The 23,813-nt window shown below is 44.6% G+C and overlaps 2 protein-coding genes across 10 annotated transcripts in view; one reads left to right on the forward strand and one right to left on the reverse strand.

Annotated features, from left to right (window-relative positions):
• Positions 1 to 23,813, reverse strand: part of LOC126035485 (uncharacterized) — a 349,826-nt gene that overhangs the window by 54,153 nt on the left and 271,860 nt on the right. The window lies entirely within an intron of this gene.
• Positions 1 to 23,813, forward strand: part of LOC126035446 (transcription factor RFX3-like) — a 149,038-nt gene that overhangs the window by 35,033 nt on the left and 90,192 nt on the right. For 4 of the 8 annotated variants that reach the window (XM_049794015.1, XM_049794023.1, XM_049794024.1 and 1 more), the window contains exons 2-3: positions 2,461 to 2,585; positions 17,119 to 17,216. In XM_049794015.1, the coding sequence (XP_049649972.1) occupies positions 2,469 to 2,585; positions 17,119 to 17,216 (215 nt within the window). In that variant the 5' untranslated portion in view covers positions 2,461 to 2,468. Of the gene's footprint in view, positions 1 to 570; positions 582 to 770; positions 1,489 to 2,460; positions 2,586 to 17,118; positions 17,217 to 23,813 lie in introns of those variants that run through there. The other 4 variants (XM_049794018.1, XM_049794016.1, XM_049794021.1 and 1 more) reach the window with 4 other exon arrangements.

Consider the following 23,813-nt stretch of genomic DNA (forward strand, 5'->3'; position numbering starts at 1 on the left):
CTTCCTCTCTACTCAGTGCTAGTCAGGCTGCATCTGGAGTACCATGTTCAGTTCTGGGCTCCCCAGTACAAGAAAGGTATGGACTTACTGGAGCAAGTCCAGCAAAGGTCCACAAAGATGATTAAGAGACTGGAGCATCTGCCATATGAGAAGAGGCTGAGAGAGCTGGGTCTATTTAGCCTGGAGAAGAGAAGGCTCAGGGAGGATCTTATAATTGTGTATAAATACTTAATAGGAGGGAGAGAAGATGGAGGGAGCAAGACTCTTAGTGGTGCTCATTGGCAGGACAAGACGCAATGGGCACAAATGGAAAAAAGCAGGAAATTCCATCTGAATGCTCGAAGACACTTTTTTACTGTGAGGTTAGTCAAGGACTGTACCAGGTTGTCCAAAGATGTTGTGGAGTCTCTGTCCTTGGAGGTATTAAGAACCCAACTGGACATAGCCCTGAGCAACTTGCTCTAGGTGACCCTGTTTTGAGCGTGGAGGTTGGACTAGATGATCTCAAGAGGTCCCTTCCAACCTAAATGATTCTGTGATTCTGTGCAAAATTGAGGAATACTCCAATTCCTAGTATATATGTGTCCTGGGTTCAGCTGGGATAGAGTTAGTTTTTACAGGAACCTGGGAGGTGGGGGCATAGCCGGGGCAGCTGACCTGAACTAGCCAAGGAGCTATTCCATACCATGTGACATCATGCTCAGTATATAAATGGGGAGCAGGACAGGGGGTGGTCTCTGTTTTTGGTGGGGGAAGTGGCAGAGCGTCGGGTCCCGGGTGGTGAGCAGTTGCACTGTGCATCACTCTTTTTGTATACTTTTTCATTAGTGCCGTTGTTGTTGTTGTAATCTCTTTGTGTTTGTCCCAGTAAACTGCCTTTATCTCAGCCCTCGAGGTTCCAGTTTCTTTTTCTTTTCTCTCCTCCGTCTCCTCCCCATCCCACCGGAGGGGGGCGGAGGAGTGAGCGAGCGGCTGCGTGGTCCTTTGTTACCGGCCGGGCTGAAACCACGACAATAGGTCATCCTCAGTCTTTCTGATACTCTAAATAGGTTTTCTTTGTAAGGCATTTTCCTTTGTTGTTGGACCATGTCTGTGCTCTATCCAGATTTTGAATATTCCTTTAAAAAATGTCAGTGCCACAACCTCATGTACTTTTCTAGTGTGTGCCTCACTATTTTAATAGGGGTAAAATCCCTGTTTATAACTCCAGTGATTACATTAACACTTTCTGCTAAAGCAAGCTTACTCAAGTCACTTTTTCACTATGACTTTTGAAATGCTTTTCAGGGTCTTCTTTTCAGGTTGCATCCCCTCATTCTATCACCTGCTAGAGCTTTAACTTGGCATTTGAATATGAAGAATTTATAGTGAAACTCAGTAAACCAGAGGAAGGACAGCTTTGAAGAATGGGTAGTCATTTACAAGCTGATGGGAGGACTTTGACTTATTTCTGGTTTTTATGAGTTGTTCCTGAAGTCACATAAATAAGTGAGAAAAGTTTCTGTTCATTTACATTATTAAATAAGATATTTTGAGTGCAAATAAAGTAAGAGAAAACTTTGAATATTTCAGTACATAAGGATCTGAACCGTTTCAGGGAAGAAAATGAAGAGAGAATTTTATTTCTGGTATTGCATATTTTACCCATTGTGTTCTTACAGTACACTTTATTCAGTGTATGTTAGTTCTTTCTGAAAGCTGACAATATTGGAGGTACTGTAATTTACTTGTGTTGTGATTACTATAGAAATTACTCTTTTAGTTCTTTAGAATTGTGATGAGTTGGTATGAAATGTTTCCAGTGTTCAGTTTAATTGCATTGATTGTTGCAAGTCTTTTTTTGAAGGCATGCTTAATTAAGAAGTAAACATTTATATGTGCAGATTCTAGAATTATTTATTTTTGTGCATATAGGTCACTTAAAGTGTGTTGTCTTAATATAGTATAAGGTTTTGAATCTCCTCTCAAAATCTGACAATAATTGCAGCTAATGTATACAAGTGTAGTTAGAGAAGAATCAGGCCTGTGAATGGATTTTTTCCTATAAGTTCTTTACCTCAAAGCAGTAAGTAGGTTTGTGTGTACCTTGCTTCTGATTTGATAAACGTATTTGCTGTTACAAAGCAGACTGTAAACTGTTAGAAAAAAATTAATGAAGCCCAAAGCTTATAGTATTCTCTTCTTGATGTGCTGCAAGCTCTAAGCAGACCTTAGATTAGACAAAGCAATAATATATAATATGAATTTTCTAATATTTTAGGCCAAAGCAGCATTTTAAAAAAGGAAAAATAAATGAAGTATCTCCATGTACTCACGTAATAGTATGTGAAACAATCTTTAGCTAATCCCCAGATTGGATTTTTGGTGAATATTCTTCTTTTAAGATCTGAATAAGGATAAGTGACAAAAAGCAAAGAAGTTTGTGCTGAACTTTTAATTTTACATTTTAATTTTATTCAGAGACCGCGATGCAGACATCAGAGACTGGGTCGGACACAGGTTCGACTGTGACTTTACAGGCATCTGTGACTGGCCAGGCAGCAGTGCCCACACAGGTAGTACAGCAGGTACCGGTTCAGCAACAGGTAGGTGTCTGTTAATTTTGGGAAAACAAAAAATGCTGGCAAGGCAGAATGATGCATTTCAACAGGTGTAGTGAAGAACTGGTTTTGTGCAAGGCTGCAAAAGCAACTCTTTTTCACTGTTTTATTCAATTTTATTTTACTGGAACTAAAATAACTACATAAGCAGACATGCAATTTTCAGGGTTTATTTCTTGAACTAGAATATCTGGCAACCACCAGAAATACATACGCATGATTCTAAAAGTAGATTACTATGAAATGTGTGCAATATCTCATAAAATATTACATTCATTTAAGTTATTGAATATTCACATTTATTCCTTTGAAAAGTTCATAAGGAATATGGATTTTTTGAAATAAATCCAATATAGATGTAAAATACAAAAGCAATGTCATTTTGTACTTATAAGCTGGACTCCCTGCAGGTTCTTGCACAACTGCAGAAAGGTATTTGAAGTAAACCCATATGTAATGCATAATTTAGATTTGCCAGAGAATTAAAGGGGCTTCTGAACCAGCCAGCTCAGCACACACTTCTGTGACATGATTAATCACCTATGCAGCCCCACCAACATTAGAGGGAGTGGTGCATGGGGAGCTTGAGGAGGGAAGTGGAGTTGGAAAACAGGAACTGAATGTGAAAAGCCATGATTTTTGTCCAAGACTCCTTTAGTATGTAGAATTTACCTTTTTTTTTTTTTTTTAATTATTTGTTCCAGTTGGAAGGGACCTACAACAACCATCTAGTCCAACTGCCTGACCACTTCAGGGCTGACCAAAAGCATATTATTAAGGGCATTGTCCAAATACCTCTTAAACACTGACAGGCATGGGGCATCGACCACCTCTCTAGGAAGTCTGTTCCAGTGTTTGACCACCCTCTCAGTAAAGAAATGCTTCCTAATATCTAGTCTGAACATTCCCTGATGATGCAGCTTTGAACCATTCCCACTCATCCTGTCACAGGATACCAGGGAGAAGAGATCAGCACCTCCCTTTCCACTTCTCCTCAATTCAGCTGTCAGTGTTTTAGGTTCTTTGGGTGAAATCTGATGTTCTTTTTCAACATAAGTTGGCTTTACAGTTTCAAAATCAACAATATTAAAACTGAGAATAACTTGTTCAATTATGTAAGTCTGTTTCTGTGCTAGTGAATCATTGTTGTCTAAAATAAAATTTCTAGCATTTTGTTAAGCTTAGTTGTAAAAGTTAAGGTGATGAATTTTTCTGCATGTTCTTTGCAATGCTGTTTAACTGCCTCATACATTTCACTAATAATTTTTCCTGGTATACAGACTCAATTCATAATGTTACATAATTCCATTAATGTAACTTCTACTTAGATTATAATGTACCTCGGAATACATTTGCTTTTTTTTTTTTTTTTAAACCCCACCCCCCCCCCGCCCCCAAAACCCCCAATGTTTCAGCAAAACATTTAAGCATTGGGCACATAACATGAATTTAAATGTTTATCTTTGTGTACTTGCTCAAAGTTCATCCCTACTAAGTTAATAATTGGCTGAAATCACAGAATCACAAAATCACAGAATGGCTGAGGTTGGACGGGACCTCTGGGGGTCATCTTGTCCAACCCCCTGCTCAAGCAGGGCCACCTAGAGCCAGTTGCCCAGGAACATGTCCAGATGGCTTTTGAATATCTCCAAGGAGGGAGACTCCACAAACTCTTTGGGCAACCTGCTCCAGTGCTCAGTCACTGTCACAGTGAAAAAGTGTTTCCTGATGTTCAGACATAACCTTCTGTGTTTCAGTTTGTGCCCATTGCCTCTTCTCCTGTCACTAGGCACCACTGAAAAGAGCCTGGTTCAATCTTCTATGCACCTTCCCTTCAAGTATTTATATACATTGATAAGATCCCCCCCACCCCAAGCCTTCTCTTCTCTAGGCTAAACAGTCTCAGCTCTCTCAGCTGGGAGCCCAGAACTGGACACAGGACTCCAGGTACACAGTACTGAACTGGTGCTGAATAAAGGGGAAGGATCACCTACCTGGACCTACTGGCAATACTTTGCCTAATGCAGCCCAGGATACCATTAGCCCTCTTTGTGGCAAGGGCACACTGCTGGCTCATGTTCAACTTGGTGTCCACCAGGACCTCTATGTCCTTCTCTGCAAAGCTGCTTTCCAGCTGGCTGGCCCCCCTGGCATGTACTGGTGCGTGGGGTTGTTCCTCCCTAGGTGCAGGACTTGGCACTCCTCCTTGTTGAAGTACATGAGGTTCCTGTCAGCTCATTTCTACACCCTGTTGATATCTCTCTGAATGGCATTCTCCAAAAGGGTTTTTACAAAATAACTTTACCTGCAGTTGCTAGGCCCTTCCAGAACAGCAGAAAAGGGGTGCTTCTAGTGCATGCCCATGATCAAAAGCCATAGGGGACGCTGTTAAGATTTTTAGTCAGTACCCTTTTGTCATAAACTACCTTCTGCATCTTCTGGAGGGGCCTGGTTTTATTGCCCATTTCTGCTTATTCCTGATGATAGAGCACTGCTCTATCACAGTCTTTTTAGGGTCATCACTGTCTGTATTTGTGCTGTAATCCAACACAAGATCTCTCTGTGCCTCAAAATTGATTTTTTGTCTGTTTGTTGCATTTAGAGTGATGCCTTTAACCTTTAAACGACACCTTCCTCCAGACTGCAGGTAACAGGACCCCCCAGGTCCTTTTCTGCAAAGCTGCTTTCCAACTGGTCGTCCCCCAGTGCTTCCCCTCTTTGAACTTCATGAGGTTCCTGTCAGCCCATTTCTCCAGCCTTTGAGGTCCCTCTGGATGGCAGCACAACCCTGTGACATATCAGCCACTCTGGAGGTCAACCCCCTTGCTCAAGGAGGGTCACCTAGAACTGGTTGCCTAATAACATGTCAAGAGAGCTTTTGAATATCTCCAAGGGGGAGTGTCGTGGTTTAAACCCAACCGGTAACAAAGCACCACGCAGCCGCTCTCTCACTCCTCACTCCTCCCCCCCCCCCCCCCCCCCCCCCCCCCGGCCACGGTGAGATGAGGAGAAAATATAAAGGCAGGCTTGTGGGTTGAGATAAGGACTGGGAGGGATCACTCACCAATTATGGTCACGGGCAAAAGACAGGCTCAACTTGGGGAAGAAACAAAATCAATTTAATTTACTACAAATCAAAACAAAACAAGGATATTAGGAAGTAAAACCAAACCTTAGAACACCTTCCCCCCACCCCTCCCTCCTTCCTGGCTCAACTCCACTCCCGGTTCTCTCTACCTCCTCCCCCTGGTGGCGAAGAGGGTCAGGGGATGGGGGTTGGGGTAATTTCGCCACACATTGTCTCTGCATCTCCTTCCTCCTCAGGGGGAGGACTCCTCACTCGTCCCCTGCTCCACTGTGGGGTCCCTCCCACAGGAGACAGTCCTTCACAAACTTCTCCAATGTGAGTCCTTTCTGTGGGCTGCAGTTCCTCACAAACTTCCCTGGCGTGGGTCCTTTCTGCAGGCCGCTCTTCAGTCACAAACTGCTCCAGTGCTGGCTTTCCCATGGAGTCATGGCCATCTTTGGGTGCATCTGACTGCTCTGGCGTGGGCTTCTCCGCAGCCTGCTAGTGGGCATCTGCTCCACTGTTCACCTCCATGGGCTGCAGGGGGACAGCCTGCTGTCTCACCATGGGCTGCAGGGGCATCAACCTCCTCAGGCACCCCTCCTCCCCCTCCTTCTTCACTGACCTTGGTATCTGCATAGGTGTTCCTCTCACATTCCAATCCCCCTACTCACTGCAGGTTCCCCTTCTTAAATATGTTATCCCAGAGGTGCTACCACTGCCACTGATTGGGTCAGCCTGGGCCAGATGCAGGTCTGACTTGGAGCAGGGGGAGCTTTTAGCAGCTTCTCACAGGAGCCACCCCTGTGGCCCCTACCCCCGCTACCAAACCCCCCCCGCCACACAAACTCATAACAGGGGAGAATCCACAACCAACCCAGGAAATCTCTTCCAGTGCTCAGTCACCCTCACAGTGAAAAAGTGTTTCCTGATGTTCAGATGGAACTTCTTTGTTTCAGTTTGTGCCGATTACCTCTTGTGCTTTCACTGGGCACCACTGAAAAGAGCCTGGCTCCATCTTCTTTGCACCTTCCCTTCAGGTATTTGTACACATAATAAGATTCCTGATTCCCCCTTGAGCCTCTGGGCTAAACAGCCCCAGCGCTCTCAGCCAACTAGACTTTGTGCCACTGATCACCACCCTCTGGGCCTGGCCATTTAGCCAGTTTTCAGTCCACCTCACTGTCTGCTCATCCAGCCCATATTTCAACAGCTTCTCTGTGAGGATCTTATGGGAGACAGTGTCAAACGCCTTCCTGAAGTCTAGGTAGACTATATCCACTGCTCTCCCCTGCTCTCCCAGGCCAGTTATTTCATTGTAGAAGGTTATTAAGTTTGTCAAGCATGACTTTCCCTTGGTGAACCTATGCTGACTACTCCTGATTATTTTCTTGTCATTCATGTTCCTGGAAATGGTTCCCAGAATTAATTGCTCCATCACCATCCCAGGGATTGAGGTGAAGCTGACCAGCCTGTAGTTCCCCAGGTCCTCCTTCTTGAAGACAGGAGTGATTTTTGCTTTCCTCCAGTCCTCAGGCACCTCTACTAATCACTGTGATCATTTAAAGATTATTGAGAATGGCCACACAATGACATCAGACAGCTCCCTTAGCACTCATGGGTGCATCCTATCTGGGCCCATTAGGATAAGGTCTTTCTAATATTATACTAACTTGTAAATGAAGCTTCTGTGATGCTTGGACTTAGTTAAGCTTTCTAGGAGGCTTAGTGTGGTTAACTTTTTAAGTTTTGCTTAAAACTTCTAAAAACTAGATATAGTTTATATGAGCATGTATTGGGTCTGGCTGAGATGGAGTTAATTGTCCCCATAGCAGACCTCATAGTGCTGTGCTCTGCATTGGTAGCTAGAAAGGTGTTGATAACACACCAGTGTTTTGGCTACTGATGAGCAGTGTTGGCACAGCTTCAAGGCTGTCTCTCCAACATTTTCGCCCCCGTCAACAGCAGGCTGGGGCTGGGCAAGATCTTGGGAGGGGACATAGCCAGGACAGCTGACCTAAACTAACCAAACAGATATTCCATACCATATGATGTCAGCTCAGCTATAAAAGCTAAGTAAAGGGAGACGGAAGGGGGGCATTTTCGTCTTCCAGAGCAACCACTACACGTACTGAAGCCCTGCTTCCTGGGAAGTGGCTAGACATCACCTGCTGATGGGAAGTAGAGAACAACATCATTTGTTTTCCTTTGCTTTCGCATGCGTGACCTTTGCTTTCACTTTATTAAACTGTCCTTATCTTGACCCACAAGCCTTTTGTTATATTTTCTCCCCCCGTCCAGCTGAGGAGGGGGAGTGATAGAGTGGCTTTGGTGGGCACCTGGTACCCAGCCAGGGTCAACCTACCACAATTTTCAATAAAATATTATTTATCTTTCAGTGTTACTATTTCCAATACTTCTGTTTCACTGAATATTTCATCTGTGTTTTGGACTATTTTGTGATTATATTGGATTGTATTTTTTCAGTTGCGATGGGTTGACCCTGGCTGAACACCAGGTGCCCACCAAAGCCGTTCTATCACTCCCCCATCCTCAGCTGGACAGGGGAGAGAAAAATATAACAAAAAAGCTTGCAGGGCGAGATAAGGACAGGAGAGATCATTCACTAATTACCGTCATGGGCAAAACAGACTCAATTTGGGAAAATTAACTCAATTTATTACAAATCAACCAGAGCAAGGTAATGAGAAATAAAACGAAATCTCAGAACACCTTCCCACCACCCCTCCCTTCTTCCTGGGCACAACTTCACTCCCAGATTTCACCACCAAGCCCCCCCAGCGGCACAGGGGGACAGGGATGGGGTTTATGGTCATCACACGTTATTTTCTGCCGCTTCACCTCCTCAGGGCGAGGGCTCATCACACTCTTCCCCTGCTCCAGAGTGGGGTCTCACCCACGGGAGACAGTCCTCCACGAACTCCTCCAACGTGGGCCATTCCCACGGGCTGCAGTTCTTCATGAACTGCTCCAGCATGGGTCCATTCCACGATGTGCAGTCCTTCAGGAGCACACTGCTCCAGCGTGGGTCCCCCACGGGGTCACAAGTCCTGCCAGAAAACCTGCTCCGTGGGCTCCTCTCTCCACAGATCCACAGGTCCTGCCAGGAACTTGCTCCAGCGCGGGGTTCCCACGGGGTCACAGCCTCCTTCAGGAACCTACCTGCTCCGGCATGGGGTCCTCCATGGGCTGCAGGTGGATATCTGCTCCACCGTGGACCTCCCTGGACTGCAGGGGGACAGCCTGCCTCACCAGGGTCTTCACCACGGGCTGCAGGGGAATCTCTGCTCCAGTGCGTGGAACATCTCCTCTCCCTCCTTCTTCACTGACCTTGGTGTCCTCAGGCTTGTTTCTCTTACATGTTCTCACTCCTCACTCCGGTGTCTGTTTCTCCCCGTCCCAACTTTTTTTTCCTTCTTAAAAATGTTATCACAGAGGCGTTACCACTATCACTGATTGGCTCGGCCTTGGCTGGCAGCGGGTGCGTCTTAGAGCCGGCTGTTATGGGCTCGCTCTCTCTCGAACACAGGGGAAGCTTCCAGCAGCTTCTTACAGAAGCCACCCCTGTAACCCCCCCCCCCGCTACCAAAACCTTTCCACACGAAACCAATACATCAGTTGAGTCTTATTTTGAAAGTAGAAGTCATGTAATGTTTCAGAAATGAAAGTTAGGTGATCAACCTGGCCAAGGAAGAGGAGTTTGCTGCAATATTTTGTATAGACTGAAGAAGTGATGCTATGTTGTGAAAGCTGATGCAGATGATTCTGCAGTGAGTGAGACAGGATATGAAGGAGATACTGGTTTAGAGAGAAAAGGATAGATGATGAAAGTGTTGAGAAAAGGTCAGGAATTTTAAAGGAATTGAATGTGTAGGGTAAGGAAAAGGAATAAAAAAGATGTCAATCTAGTATATCTCTAGGAATTGTGATGAAGAATGTGGGTAAGATAGGTGCTTTTCCACTGTAGGAAAAGAAAGGGCTATCAGGCATTAAAACAATCTTATTGATGAAGAAGAGTGGTTTTGCTCTGAAAAAATTAACTGTATATATTATATATTTGCTTAATTTTGAAATTTGAATTTATGTACATATTCTTTAGGAGCAGACTACTTTAGGTAAAGATGAAAAATTCTGAAGAAATAATTTATTTTTAAAAGTCCTTTCCTGTAGCTATGGGGGGAATAATTTCTCAATGTCTAAATTATTTTCTGCTAAAATAAATCTTTTCTTTGCACACTGACAATATAACTATGGCTTTCATAAAAGTCCGATATGGTGCTCCAAATGAAATAAAAAAAACAGTCCTTAATGAAAAACTAAGATTCCCTTCTGAGTGTAGTGGCAGTGGTTTCACAGATGTTTTCAAGCAACATAGCAATTGTCATTTTTGGCACCTTGAATGGTGAAAGGAGAAACCTATACATGTGCAAGTAAAAAGTAGCAAAAGTATGGCCAAAAAGTGAGGAGCATAATTAAATGGCATTTAACATCCTGCAGAATGTTTCCTAGTTTTGTGTTTCCTCAAATATGATTTTCCACTCATGTATCATTCCTGTTTTAACATGCACTCTTAAGCATGAGGTAGCAAGCTTATAAGGATTTAAAATTCATCTCACTGACCTTATGGTTTATGTCATGCAAAAGAGAAGAATTCGAAGAGTAAAATTAAAAACAAGTGTCTAATAGATTTTAGAAGGTGTATCCATGTATCAATAGTTACACAAAACAAATCATTCTATTCAGCATAGACTATGACCATAGCATTCAGAAATAATTGTATCATTAAACTGGACATAAAAAATTTTGCTAATCAAAATTGGACCTTAATGCAAAATCAGATTTAACATATGAAAAATAGTCATGAACTTATATCGGTCATTTATCTAAATATCAACGTTACAGCATGTGCTGCTTTCCAACAGTATTCCAGACTAATTAATGTATTAAAATGATTTTTTTTCTCTGAGAACAGAAAGCTTTCCATATCCAACTCTTTTTTTTGTTTGTTTTGTTTAGGCACTGTACTTGATTATATTTTTTAATTTTAAATAGGGTTTATAAATCCTTACTTTTTTTACCCGGGTATTTTTCTCTTAACCTTATTAGTACTTTTAATGCAAACACTTTTATCTAAAATCAAAATTCTGTACATAGTTTTATCTTGCCTTAATAATAAGAGATGTATTTTTTGAATTTGGGAAATTATAGTTCAGGAACGCTGTTAAGGGATGGCTGACCAATGTCAATTTATGCAATGGTTCACATGGGAAATCAGCAAACTGCCGAGTTTTCTATTTAACCATCAAAAAGAGTACATCTCATTACTGCTGACTGACAGAAACATCTGTTTTTCTGTCACACTTGAACACTCTTATTCAAAGTAATGTGTTTTTTTTCAGAATTAAGGTTTTCATGTAAATTTTTCCTTAGGTGGTGTGTTTTAACACCAGCTGGCAACTAACACAGCCGCTCGCTCACTCTGCTTGCCCCCCCAGTGGGATGGGGGAGAGAATCGGAAGGGCAAAAGTGAGAAAAGTCGTGGGTTGAAATAAAAAGAGTTTAATAATTGAAAAGTAATAATAATAATAAATTGTAAGGAAAAGAGGGAAAAAATATCAGAGAGAGAAAAATAAAACCCAAGAAAGACAAGTGATGCAAATGAAAACAATTGCTCACCACCAACTGACCCATGCCCAGCCAGTCCCTGAGCAGCAGCCCCCTGCCAACCTTCCCCCTAGTTTTGTTGCTGAGCATGACGTCATATGGTATGGAATAGCCCTTTGGTCAGTTGGGGTCAGCTGTCCTGGCTGTGTCCCCTCCCAACTTCTTGTGCATCTCCAGCCTGCTTGCTGGTGGGGCAGTGTGAGAAGCAGAAAAGGCCCTGATGCTGTGTAAGCACTGCTCACAGTAACGAAAACATCCCTGTATTATCAACACTGTTTTCATCACAAACCTAAAAATAGCCCCATACTAGCTACTGTGAAGAAAATTAACTCTATCCAAGCCAAAACCAGTACATTAGGTTAACAATGAAGTTTAGAATCTCGTTTTGAAGTATATGAATTAATGGAGGGAAAGGAGGAATAGGAATTATATAGAATGTAGTGAGGATGATGGAGGTTTTCCAAGTAAAATGTTCTCGCTGAGGCAATCAGCTCCGGTGCAGGTGCGTTCCGCATCGGAGTGGGGGATCGAGGGGTGCAAGGGGGGTTTCCTGAGCCGGGGAAACCTCAGGAGAGCACAGAGCTGGCAGCGAGAGCGAGCCGCTGACGAGGCATGGGCGGGGCCAGGAGTAACAGCGGCCACCCCCCACTCCCACAAAAGGCAGCCCTAGGGAGCGCTAGGGATCAGGAGCACTGTGAACAGAGTGGGCAAACAGGGTGTTTGAAACCTGGTCTACTGGGGGTTGGCAGAATCCATCTGTCAGAGAAGGGGAAGAGCATCTTCGGTCATAGGCTTGCCAAGCTGGTGAAGAAGGCTTTAAACTGAAGTTGCTGGGGGAGGGGAACCTCAATCCATCCCACTCCTACCAGTTTGATACCAGTGCCAGCAATAGATGCCCAGAGCCTGGAGAGGAGAGCACCTGAAGAGCACCACAAAGGAATCCCAGCCACTCCAGCCAGTAAGTCAGCTTCATTGGGGGCCCAACTTAAATGCCTCTATGCAAACGCACGTAGCACTGGGAATAAACAAGAAGAGAGAGAGACATGCGCACGCTTGCAGGGCTATGATCTTATTGGCATCACAGAGACGTGGTAGGATGGCTCCTATGACTGGAGTGTTGGAATGGAAGGATACAGGCTCTTTAGGAAGGACAGGCAGGGGAGATGAGGAGGGGGGTGTCACCCTCTATGTCAATGACCAGTTGGAGTGCATGGAGCCCTGCCTGGGGATGGATGAGGAGCTGACTGAGAGCCTATGGGTCAGGATTAAAGGGAGGGCAGGGACAGGTGACATTATAGCGGGGGTCTGCTACAGACCACCTAACCAGGAAGACTGAGCGGATGAGGTCCTCTATAGAGAGATAGGAGCAGCCTCATGTTCGCAAGCCCTCGCCCTCAGGGGGGACATCAAGCACCCCAATATCTGTTGGAGGGACAACATGGCATGGCATAAGCAATCCAGGAGGTTCCTGGAATGCATTGATGACAACTTCCTTCTCCAAGTGATAGAGGAACCAATGAGGAGAGGTGCTATGCTGGACCTTGTTCTCACCAACAAGGAGGGGCTGGTGGGGAATGTGAAGCTCAAGGCCAGCCTTGGCTGCAGTGACCATGAAATGGTGGAGTTCAAGATCCTTAGGGCAGCAAGGAGGGTGCACAGCAAGCTCACTACCCTGGACTTCAGGAGAGCAGACTTTGGCTTCTTCAGGTATCTTCTTGGTAGAGTACCATGGGATAAAGCCCTGCAGGGAAGAGGGGCCCAAGAAAGCTGGTTAATATTCAAGGGTAACCTCCTCCAAGCTCAGGAGCGATGCATCCCAACAAAGAAGTCAGGCAAAACCACCAGGAGGCCTGCATGGATGAACAAGGAGCTCCTGGACAAATTCAAACACAAAAAGGAAGCCTACAGAGGGTGGAAGCAAGGACAGGTAGCCTGGGAGGAATACAGAGAAATTGTCTGAGCAGCCAGGGATCAGGTTAGGAAAGCCAAAGCCCTGATAGAATTGAATCTGGCCAGGGGCATCAAAAGTAACAAGAAAAGCTTGTATAGGTAAGCTGGTGATAAAAGGAAGACTAGGGAAAATGTGGGCCCTCTCTAGAAGGAAACAGGAGACCTGGTTACCTGGGACATGGAGAAGGCTGAGGTACTCAATGACTTTTTTGCCTCAGTCTTCATCGGCAAGTGCTCCAGCCACACCGCCCAAGTTGCAGAAGGCAAAGGCAGGGACTGGGAGAATGAAGAACCACCCACCGCAGCAGAAGATCAGGTTCAAGACCATCTAAGGAACCTGAAGGTGTGCAAGTCCATGGGACCTGATGAGATGCATCTGCAGGTGTGAGAAACTGAAAGAGTTAATGTCTCAAACATTGTGGTGGGGCAAGTTCTGTTTAATGACCTCTGCATAACAATGAACTCTGCTTAGCAAGGAACCACAGGTGAAAAGAAGCTGATCAGCACCCATCAGCAACAGGAGGTGACAGAGGGTGCACAGCTCCCTGTTCTGATATGCTGAGCAGGGCAGGTCACCATGCATGGCGAAAGATCACATCTGCAGGGAAGGGGAAGTTCCTCCCCAAACGACCCCCAAGCCCAAAGGGTCACAAACTGCTCATGACACCTAATTAGCCTAATGAGTTCGAATGCCCGCCTGAAGGAGTGGCAAGGATGATAAAAGGACACAAACTGAAGCCACAGGTGCACAAGCCCACAAGAACTGGACCCCTCGGCTGACTGAACCAATGCTGGACCCAGGACCAGTGAAATCTTTCTCTTTCCCTTTTTCTCTGTCTGTCTTGTTCTCTCTTTCCTTTTCCTTTTCCATAATCCCTACACCTCATCCTTTTAAGACATAAAACCGTTGACCAAGTCTGGGACTAAGAGTGGATCCAGCCACCCATAGGCCCTTCTCTGAGGAGGAGTCTGGAAAGCAAGGGGGTCTGCTCTGAACCTCGTGACTCAACGGGAGGGATCTCCTTATTCCCTGAATTGATATATGTGGTTACCCTGGGTTACATGGTTTACTGAGGTAGTTCCATGCCAATTCCTGTTGTGAGAAACCACACCACCTACTGTTATGCCTTCCCAGTTCAGTTTGCTTCTGTCATGAATAAAAAGTTTAACTGATCATTTAGTGTCATTTCACCTTAATTTAGCCCGAGGGAATTCCAAATTAAACACAACTCCCTGGTCTGTCCAGTCCAGGTCGTGACAGCAGGTCCTGAGGGAACTGGCAGATAAAGTGGGTAAGCCACTATACATTATATTTGAGAAGTTGTGGCAGTCTGGGGAAGTTCCCACTGACTGGAAAAGGGGAAACATAACCCCCATTTTTAAAAAGGGAAAAAAAAGAAGACCAGGGGAACTACAGGTGTCTTGGTTTCAGCTGGGATAGAGTTAACTGTCTTCCTAGTAGCTGGTACAGTGCTATGTTTTGAGTTCAGTATGCGAAGAATGTTGATAACACTGATGTTTTCAGTTGTTGCTAAGTAGTGTTTAGTCTCAAGTCAAGGATTTTTCAGCTTCTCATGCCCAGCCAGTGAGAAAGCTGGAGGGGCACAAGAAGTTGGCACAGGACAGAGCCAGGGCAGCTGACCCAAAGTGGCCAACAGGGTATTCCATACCATGTGATGTCCCATTTAGTATAGGAACTGGGAGGTGGGGGCAGGGAATTGCCGCTCGGGGACTAGCTGGGTGTTGGTTGGCGGGTGGTGAGCAATTGCCCTGCACATCATTTGTACATTCCAATCCTTTTATTATTACTGTTGTCATTATTAGTTTCTTCTTTTCTGTTCTATTAAACCATTCTTATCTCAACCCACGGGTTTTGCTTCTTTTCCCGATTTTCTCCCCCATCCCACTGGGTGGGGGGGCTGAGTGAGTGAGTGGCTGCGTGGTGCTTAGTTGCTGGCTGGGGTTAAACCACGACAACAGGCCAGTCAGTCTCAACTCTTTGCCCAGCAAGATCATGGAGCAGATCCTCCTGGAAATTATGCTAAGGCACATGGAAAATAAGGAGGTGATTGGTGACAGCCATCATGGCTTCACTAAGGGCAAATCGTGCATGATAAATTTGGTGGCCTTCTATGACAGGGTTACAGCATTGGTGGATAAGAGTAGAGCAACTGATGTCATCTACCTGGACTTGTGCAAAGTGTTTGACACTGTCCCACGTGACATCCTTGTCTCTAAATTGGAGAGATGTGGATTTGATGGATGGACCACTCGGTGGATAAGGAATTGTCTGGGTGGTCCTCCCCTATGAAGATAGGCTGAGAGAGTTGAGGTTGTTCAGCCTGGAGAAGAGAAGGCTCAGGGGAGAGCTTATAGCAGCCTTCCAGTAATTGAAGGGGGCCTACAGGAAAGACAGGGAGGGACCCTTTATCAGGGAGTATAGTGATAGGACGAGGGGTAATGGTTTTAAACTGAAAAAGGGTAGATTTAGATTAGATCTTAGGAAGAAATTCTTTACTGTGAGGGTGGTGAGACACTGGAACAGGTTGCCCAGAGAAGTTCTGGATGCCCCCTCCCTGGAAGTGTTCAAGGCCAGGTTGGATGGGGCTTCGAGCAACCTGGTCTAGTGGAAGGTGTCCCTGCCCATGGCAGGAGGGTTGGAACTAGACGATCTTTAAGGTCCCTTCCAACTGAAACCATTTTATGATTAAATAGCTCTTGTAGATGATGCATCACATGCATGAGAACCAGGCTCTTCTAGGATCACACTGAATTTTTTTAGGACCTACTCTGATGGGTCAAAGGTTGCCTGTTAACAGCACATGTAAGTTGTGATTTATAGGCTTGTATCGTATAGAGTTAAAATTGAGTAAAAAAACCCAGAAAAGCAGCATATAGATGAAATTTTCTGAAGTTTTCTTCCCTTCCTTACTAAATATAGTTCCTAAGCTTGGTGTGAAGCATATAGTTCTTGTTCTTGTGCTTTCCAGATGGTCCTGTCTTTGGCATTGAAAATGCCCATACTCTCAAGAGCATGCATCTCTGTCTTGGTTTCAGCTGGGATAGAGTTAATTGTCTTCCTAGTAGCTGGTATAGTGCTATGTTTTTGAGTTAGGTATGAGAAGAACGTTGATAACACTGATGTTTTCAGTTGTTGCTAAGTAGTGTTTAGTCTCAAGTCAAGGATTTTTCAGCTTCTGATGCCCAGCCAGCGAGAAAGCTGGAGGGGCACAAGAAGTTGGCACAGGACAGAGCCAGGGCAGCTGACCCAAAGTGGCCAACGGGGTATTCCATACCATGTGACGTCACATCTAGTGTATAAACTGGGGGGAGTGGGGGTGGGGGGATTGCCGCTTGGGGACTAACTGGGTGTCGATTGGTGGGTGGTGAGCAATTGCACTGCGCATCATTTGTACATTCCAATCCTTTTATTATTGCTGTTGTCATTTTATTAGTGTTATCATTATTAGTTTCTTCTTTTCTGTTCTATTAAACTGTTCTTATCTCAACCCATGAGTTTTACTTCTTTTTCCTGATTTTCTCCCCCATCCCGCTGGGTGGGGGGGAGTGAGTGAGCGGCTGTGTGGTGCTTAGTTGCTGGCTGGGGTTAAACCACGACAATCTCCAATGTTAGTACTGTACTTGGCATATTACAGACTTGCAGCACAATATTACATTCTGTGTTATTTAGTAATTGTGAGAGCAGGGATGTCCCATGACCAAGAGTATTGTTTAGAAACTGTTAGATGCACTGAAGCACTAGTCATTCTTTTTATAAGGTAAACTATCCTACATTTCTGGTATTCTTGTTTACAGGTACAGCAAGTACAGACTGTGCAACAGGTACAGCATGTCTACCCAGCCCAGGTTCAGTATGTGGAGGGAAGTGACACAGTCTACACAAATGGAACTATGTAAGTTGGTTATTGATCAAAATTAGGATGTTTACTAAAATATTAAGTTAAATGCACATTCTTGTAATGACATCATATGGGCTACTGTATTTTAAGTAGCAAAGAAAAATGTTTGAACAAAACCTTTTTTTTGCCATTTTAAATCATTATTTGGGTGAAAACAAGTTGAATTCACATCACTTGAATTAATCTAAAATGAATTCTGGTAATTGTTACAGTTGGACATAGTGTGAAGCTATATGTGCAGCATTTTGTTGTTTGGGGAAAAAACTTAAGTTTATGGACAAGTTTTAAATTATGCTGATAGGAAGGATTATCTAAACTTGTCATTAATATGATCATCTGTGTAATAAAGAAGTCCTCATGTAGGCCTCGTATTCTTCTAGTTGAAATTCTACTGGCAATTTCCTAAACTGCTGAGGCAGCTGCAGTCATTACTTACAGAAAACAATTATGTAATTTCTTTACTGTGTTTAGTGCAATGATACATATTTAATTTTTTTTTCTGAAGGAAGCGAGACGAATGAGAATATGTCCTTTTGCTTCTCTCCTAGACTCTTCTATTTCCCGTGCTTTTCTTGCTTCAATGAACATGCTTTTCTGCCATCAAGTTCCTTTCTCCCATCAAGTTCCTTTCTCCCATGTGCAAACTTAAAAACATAGAATAATTTAGGTCAAAAGAGACCTCTGGAGGTTATATGGTACAACCCACACACACACTCAGAGTTCAGCTAACTTTGAAGTTGCTCAGGGAGGACCTTCCGTCCCTTCCTATTTTTCCAGTTACCTCTAAATATTACCTTGACACTTTTGATGTGTTATAAGGTGTGGCAGTGCATCCGTAACATAAGGTTAAGGAAGAAGCAAAAGGCATGTAGAAAACTTGTTTGGTGCCAGCAAATATGTATTTAATGATGATAATCTTGCATTGACACAAAAAAGTCAACACCACTATTGGGTTCAGAGACTGATGTTAATACTTGCAGCATCCTTTCCACTGGCATATTTTGCCATATCCATTCTTCAGTTAACCTTTTCCCACACACTCTCTTGTTGCCTGATTTTCTTTGCTCTTATAATATCTAATCAATCTTCTGTCCTAAATGGGTCTGTTAAGATGTGCTTATTATTAAGAATGACCAATGTGTCCTTGTTTAAGATACTGTAAAAACTGAAGGTCACTCATAACATTGTTAAACTGTAATCGAAGATTGAAAATTTCTATGTAGAATGCCTTATTAGGCTAACTTGTTTTTGAAAAATGTCAACCAAAGACCTTGAACTGTTGAGACAAAAGAAAACCTATTTCTTCATGCATGCTTGTATAAGTTTTTCTTTTAAAAGCTGTAGTAATTCTACTCTTTCAGTTATGGACTTGAAACTGAGCAGTGATGTTGGGAGTGTGTGGTTTATTGCAGTTCATGAAACTTTGCCTGAGTTTATAGCTCAAATATATTAAGCAGAGGATTATGTTTGTTTTACCCTATTTATATGTTAAATGCTCCAAAGACCAATGGATGTGCTCCAGGTGGTCCTAAATGGAGCATCTCCTTGCAGCTGCTGCTTCTGCTATTAATTATATCAACTCTGGGTTCTTGTATCCAATCTATGAACAAAGAGTCTATTCTATTCCATATACAGGGCCTAGGATATATGGTTGAAGGAAGCTATCCTATTAAAACAGAGAAAGGAGCAAGTACTAAACCTGTGGTAGGAATGGAAAATGTTCTATGACTATTAACATGGATATTCTTTCATTCTCCTTTTATGGCCATGTGCTAGCCTGATTCTAACACAACCCTCAAGCCCTCCCAAGAGATCATTTACACATGAAAACAGCAACTAGGGCCAGTCAGTGAGGAGGAAAGGAAAACATGAGTTGGCTGGTTAAGAAGACTGGGACTGTGATCCAGTAGGCAGGAAAGGGTTCTGGTCTTAGATAAAGAGCTGGTAGAAGTGACTGGAAAGGCAAGAGCCACGAACCAGTGGGTGGAAAGAAGAAAGTATGGTGGCAGACATACAAATCTAACAAAGAGCCACAATGCATGGTTGTCTGGGAAAAAACCCCCACCTTTAAAAAACAAAACAAAAATAAAAACACTGACTGGATAAACAGCCCAGAAAAGTTGTCTCCATACAGGAGATGATACCTATATGATTTTCCTGATATAACTGCTAATGATTTCATTCGTAGACAGTGTCTTTAAAGGAGATGGAAGGAAGAGCTGGCTGATACAACATAACTTGTAGTGCTATTTCATCCACTAGTAAACTGTATTTTAGTATGGTTGATAATTTACCATAGAAAAATTTAGGTTTTAAGGGACCTCCAGAGGTGATCTAGCCCAACCCTCTGCTCAAAGCAGGTCTAATTAGATCAGGTTGCTCAGGGACTTGTCCCATTGAGTCGTGTATACCTCCAAGGATAGAGGTTCCACACCCTTTCTGGGCAACCTATTCCCGTATTTGACCACTCTCATGGAAAAAAGTATTTTCCTAATATCTAACCAGAACTTCCCATATTACAACTTGCATTCATTGCCTCCTGTCCTATTGCTGTGCACCTCTGAGAAGTGTCTGGCTCTATCTTCTCTGTATCCTCCCATCAGGTAGTTGTAGAGAGCAAAAAGGTAGCCCCTGAACCTTCTCTTCTCAAAGCTGAACAGGCCTAGTTCTCTTAGCCTCTCCTCATATGTCATGTTCTCCAGCCCCCTGACCATCTTGGTGGTCCTCTGCTGGACTTGCTCCAGTATGTCCATGTCTCGTACCGGGGAGCCCAAAACTGGACACAGGACTCCAGATACAGTCTCACCTGTGCTAAACAGAGGGTAAGGATCACTTCCCTCAACCTGCTGGCTACACTCTTGGTAATACAGCCCAGGATGCATTTGTCCTTCTTTGCTGCAAGGACCAGTGGATGGAAAGAAGAAAGTATAGTGGTAGACACAAATCTAACAAAGAGCCGAAATGCTGCTGGCTCATATTCAACTTGCTTTCCAGCAGGACCTCCAGGTTCTTTTCTGCAAAGTTGCTTTGTAGACAGTCAGCCCCCCAGTCTATATTGTTGCATGGGGTTATTCCATCCCAGGTGCAAAACTTGGCATTTATCCATTTTAAACTTCATGAGGATCCCATTGGTCCATTTCTCTGGCCTTTCCAGGTACCTCTGACTTCCAGCATATTGAGTGCCCCCTGCCATTTGGTGTCATCTGCAAACTTGCTGAGAGTGTGTTCTGTCCCATCACCCAGGTCACTAATAAAGACCTTAAACAGCATTGGTCCTAGTACTGATCCCTGGGAGACCCCGCTAGTTTCTGGCCCACAGCTGGACTTTGCACCACAGATCACAACTCCTTGAGCCCAGAAGTCTAGGCGATTTTCCACCCACCTTATCATTCACTTATCCAGCTCATAGCTCAACAACTTAGTGATAAGGAGATTATGGGACACTGTGTCAAAGGCCTTTCTTCAGTCAAGGTATACAACATCCGCTGCCTCCCCTTGTCCACACTGCCAGGCACCTCATCATAGAAAGCAATGAGTTTGGTCAGGCCCTTGGTAAATCCCTGTTGGCTGCTCCCAATCACCTTCTTGTCCTTCATGTATTTACAAATAGCTTCCAGGAGGATTTGTTCCATAACCTTTCTAGGGACTGAGGTGAGGCTGACTGGCCTGTAGTTCCCAGTATCCTCCTTTTTGTCCTTGAAGATGAGTGTGATATGACTTTTTCCAGTCATCATGAACTTCCCCCAGTTGCTGTGACCTTTTGAGGATGATGGAGAGCTGCCTTGCAATGACATCAGTCAGCTTCAGCACCCTTGGATGCATCCTACCTGGTCCTATGGGCTTGTGTACATCTAAAAGGCTTAAATGTTCCTTAACTGCATCTTCCTAGCTACAGGAGACTGTGATTTCTAGCAAGCTCTAGCAGTTATAACAGGCTCTGTCAGCTGTTCTTGATTAAAGAGGGCATTGAGCTTTTGTTCCAGCAGACTCCTGATTAGGGACAGTCAAGCACCCTTTCAGCAAATACTAGGGAGTGGACTATATAAGTGCCAGCCTAGAGCACAATGAATGCTTAGCAGTTTGTAGTGAGTGGGATCTAGTAACTTAGGACATTGTATTCTCAACAATGGTGGGGACCTGTTACAGGACATGGTCCCCAGCAGCTGTTAGAGCAACTGTCCCTGGAATGTCAGAGGCCTTGGCCTACATGGAGCTCCAGAAGGAAGATACAGTTCTGTAAGTCACAGGCTGTAGGATGTGCCTGGGGTTTTGCTGATGCTGGGGAAGCAGAAGATAGTCTTACAGTCTGCAGGTGGTGTGCGCTTGTTGAGGATCTGTGTTGCCAAGTAAAGGACCTATGGGAGGAGGTCAGCAGACTGCACGGCATCAGAGATGACGAGAAAGAAAACAACCAGTTCTCCTCTGAAATCCTGTAGCTTCAAGAGCTCAAAGCCCAAACTGTTCTGAAGGAGGAGCAGGAGTAGTTTGTGCTTATTGGGTTGGGAAGTGGAGACTCCCATGATGGTGAAGGGTAGAAGCTTGTGACTTCTGGTACCAGGAGGAAGGCTCCTTCTCCACCTGAAGATCTGCAACTACAAAATAGAATCAGTGCCCTCATAGCAGATGAGGAGCTGGGAGGTCTGTCAAATGAAACATCCATGCTGGTGGAACCCGAGTCATGCAGTAGTGAATAACTCACTGCTGAGGGGGATGGAGACTCCCATGTGCTGAACTGACCAATTGTTTAGGGAGGGTTGCTTGCTGGGGGCTTGGATCTGGGACACTGTTGAAAACCTGCTAAGGCTTGTCTGGCCCTCAGGCTATTAATCTCTGCTGCTCTTCCATGTGGGCACCAATGATACTGCCAAGGGAGACCTGCCTGGAAAGTGTCAAGTGTGGCTATATTACTCTGGGGGCAATGGTCAGGGGCATGGGTGCCTCAGCGCCTTGGCAATGTTCTTGATCTTACTGGTGAGGGGAAAGAGCTTGAGGAGATGTTTTCATTTTTTTTACAGAATCACAGGAAGGTTGAGGTTGGAAGGGACCTCTGGAGGTCATTTTGTCCAATCCCCTGCTCAAGCAGGGCCACCTAGAGCCGGTTGCCCAGGAACATGTCCAGATGGTTTTTTAATATCTCCAGGGAGGGAGATTCCACAAACTCTTTGGGCAACCTGCTCCAGTGCTCAGTCACTGTCACAGTGAAAAAGTGTTTCCTGATGTTCAGACATAACCTTCTGTGTTTCAGTTTGTGCCCATTGCCTCTTCTCCTGTCACTAGGCACCACTGAAAAGAGCCTGGTTCAATCTTCTATGCACCTTCCCTTCAAGTATTTATATACATTGATAAGATCCCCCCCACCCCAAGCCTTCTCTTCTCTAGGCTAAACAGTCTCAGCTCTCTCAGCTGGGAGCCCAGAACTGGACACAGGACTCCAGGTACACAGTACTGAACTGGTGCTGAATAAAGGGGAAGGATCACCTACCTGGACCTACTGGCAATACTTTGCCTAATGCAGCCCAGGATACCATTAGCCCTCTTTGTGGCAAGGGCACACTGCTGGCTCATGTTCAACTTGGTGTCCACCAGGACCTCTATGTCCTTCTCTGCAAAGCTGCTTTCCAGCTGGCTGGCCCCCCTGGCATGTACCGGTGCGTGGGGTTGTTCCTCCCTAGGTGCAGGACTTGGCATTTCCCTTTGTTGGACTGCATGAGGTTTCTGTCAGCCCATTTCTCCAGCCTTTTGAGGTCCCTCTGGATGGCAGCACAACCCTGTGACGTATCAGCCACTCTTCCCAGTTTTGTGTCATCAGCGAGCTTGCTGAGGGTGTGCTCTGCCCCATCATCCAGATCACTAATGAAGATGTTGAACAGTATTGGACCCAGTCTTGACCTCTGGGGTACACTGCTAGTCACTGGCCTCCAACTAGACTTTTTGCCACTATGACCATGGGATCCTCTTTGAGGATGGAGGACTGTGTGATAGGGAGAGACAGGATCCACATGTCCAAGTGGGGCACAAACAGCTTTGCCAACAGGCTGGCCGACCTGGTAAGGAGAGCTTTACACTAGGAATGATGGGGAAGGGATGACCAACAGTCAAGTGAGGAAGTCATAGACTGGATGGGCAAGCAAAGGATGTGGGGTTAACAGGAGGGACCTCATAATCAACAAAACCATGTTGAAAGTGGACCACTTCAAGCATACGCACATAACTAAGGAAGTGTCAGGAGATCAGTGTTATGGGAAAGCTTTCATGCCCTTTTGGGGAAATTGGTACGAACGGGTGCCTCTCTGAAGTGCCTGCACATTTATGCATGCAACATGGGGAAAAATAGGAGGAATTAGAAGCCTGTGAGCATTTGCAGGGCTACGATCTCAGGATTCACAGATATTGTGGGATGGCTCATACAACTGGAGTGCTGCAATGGATGGATACAGAATCTTTAGGGAAAACAAGCCAAGAAGGCGCTCTATATGAAAGAGGAGCTGGAACGCATGAAGCTTTGCCTAGGGATGGATGATAAGCCAGTTGAGAGTTTAAGGGTCTGGGTTAGATGACATACCAATGTGGGTGATGTTGTAGGTATCTGAT

Source organism: Accipiter gentilis, chromosome W (genome assembly GCF_929443795.1).
Source record: "Accipiter gentilis chromosome W, bAccGen1.1, whole genome shotgun sequence".
NCBI lineage: Eukaryota > Metazoa > Chordata > Aves > Accipitriformes > Accipitridae > Astur > Astur gentilis.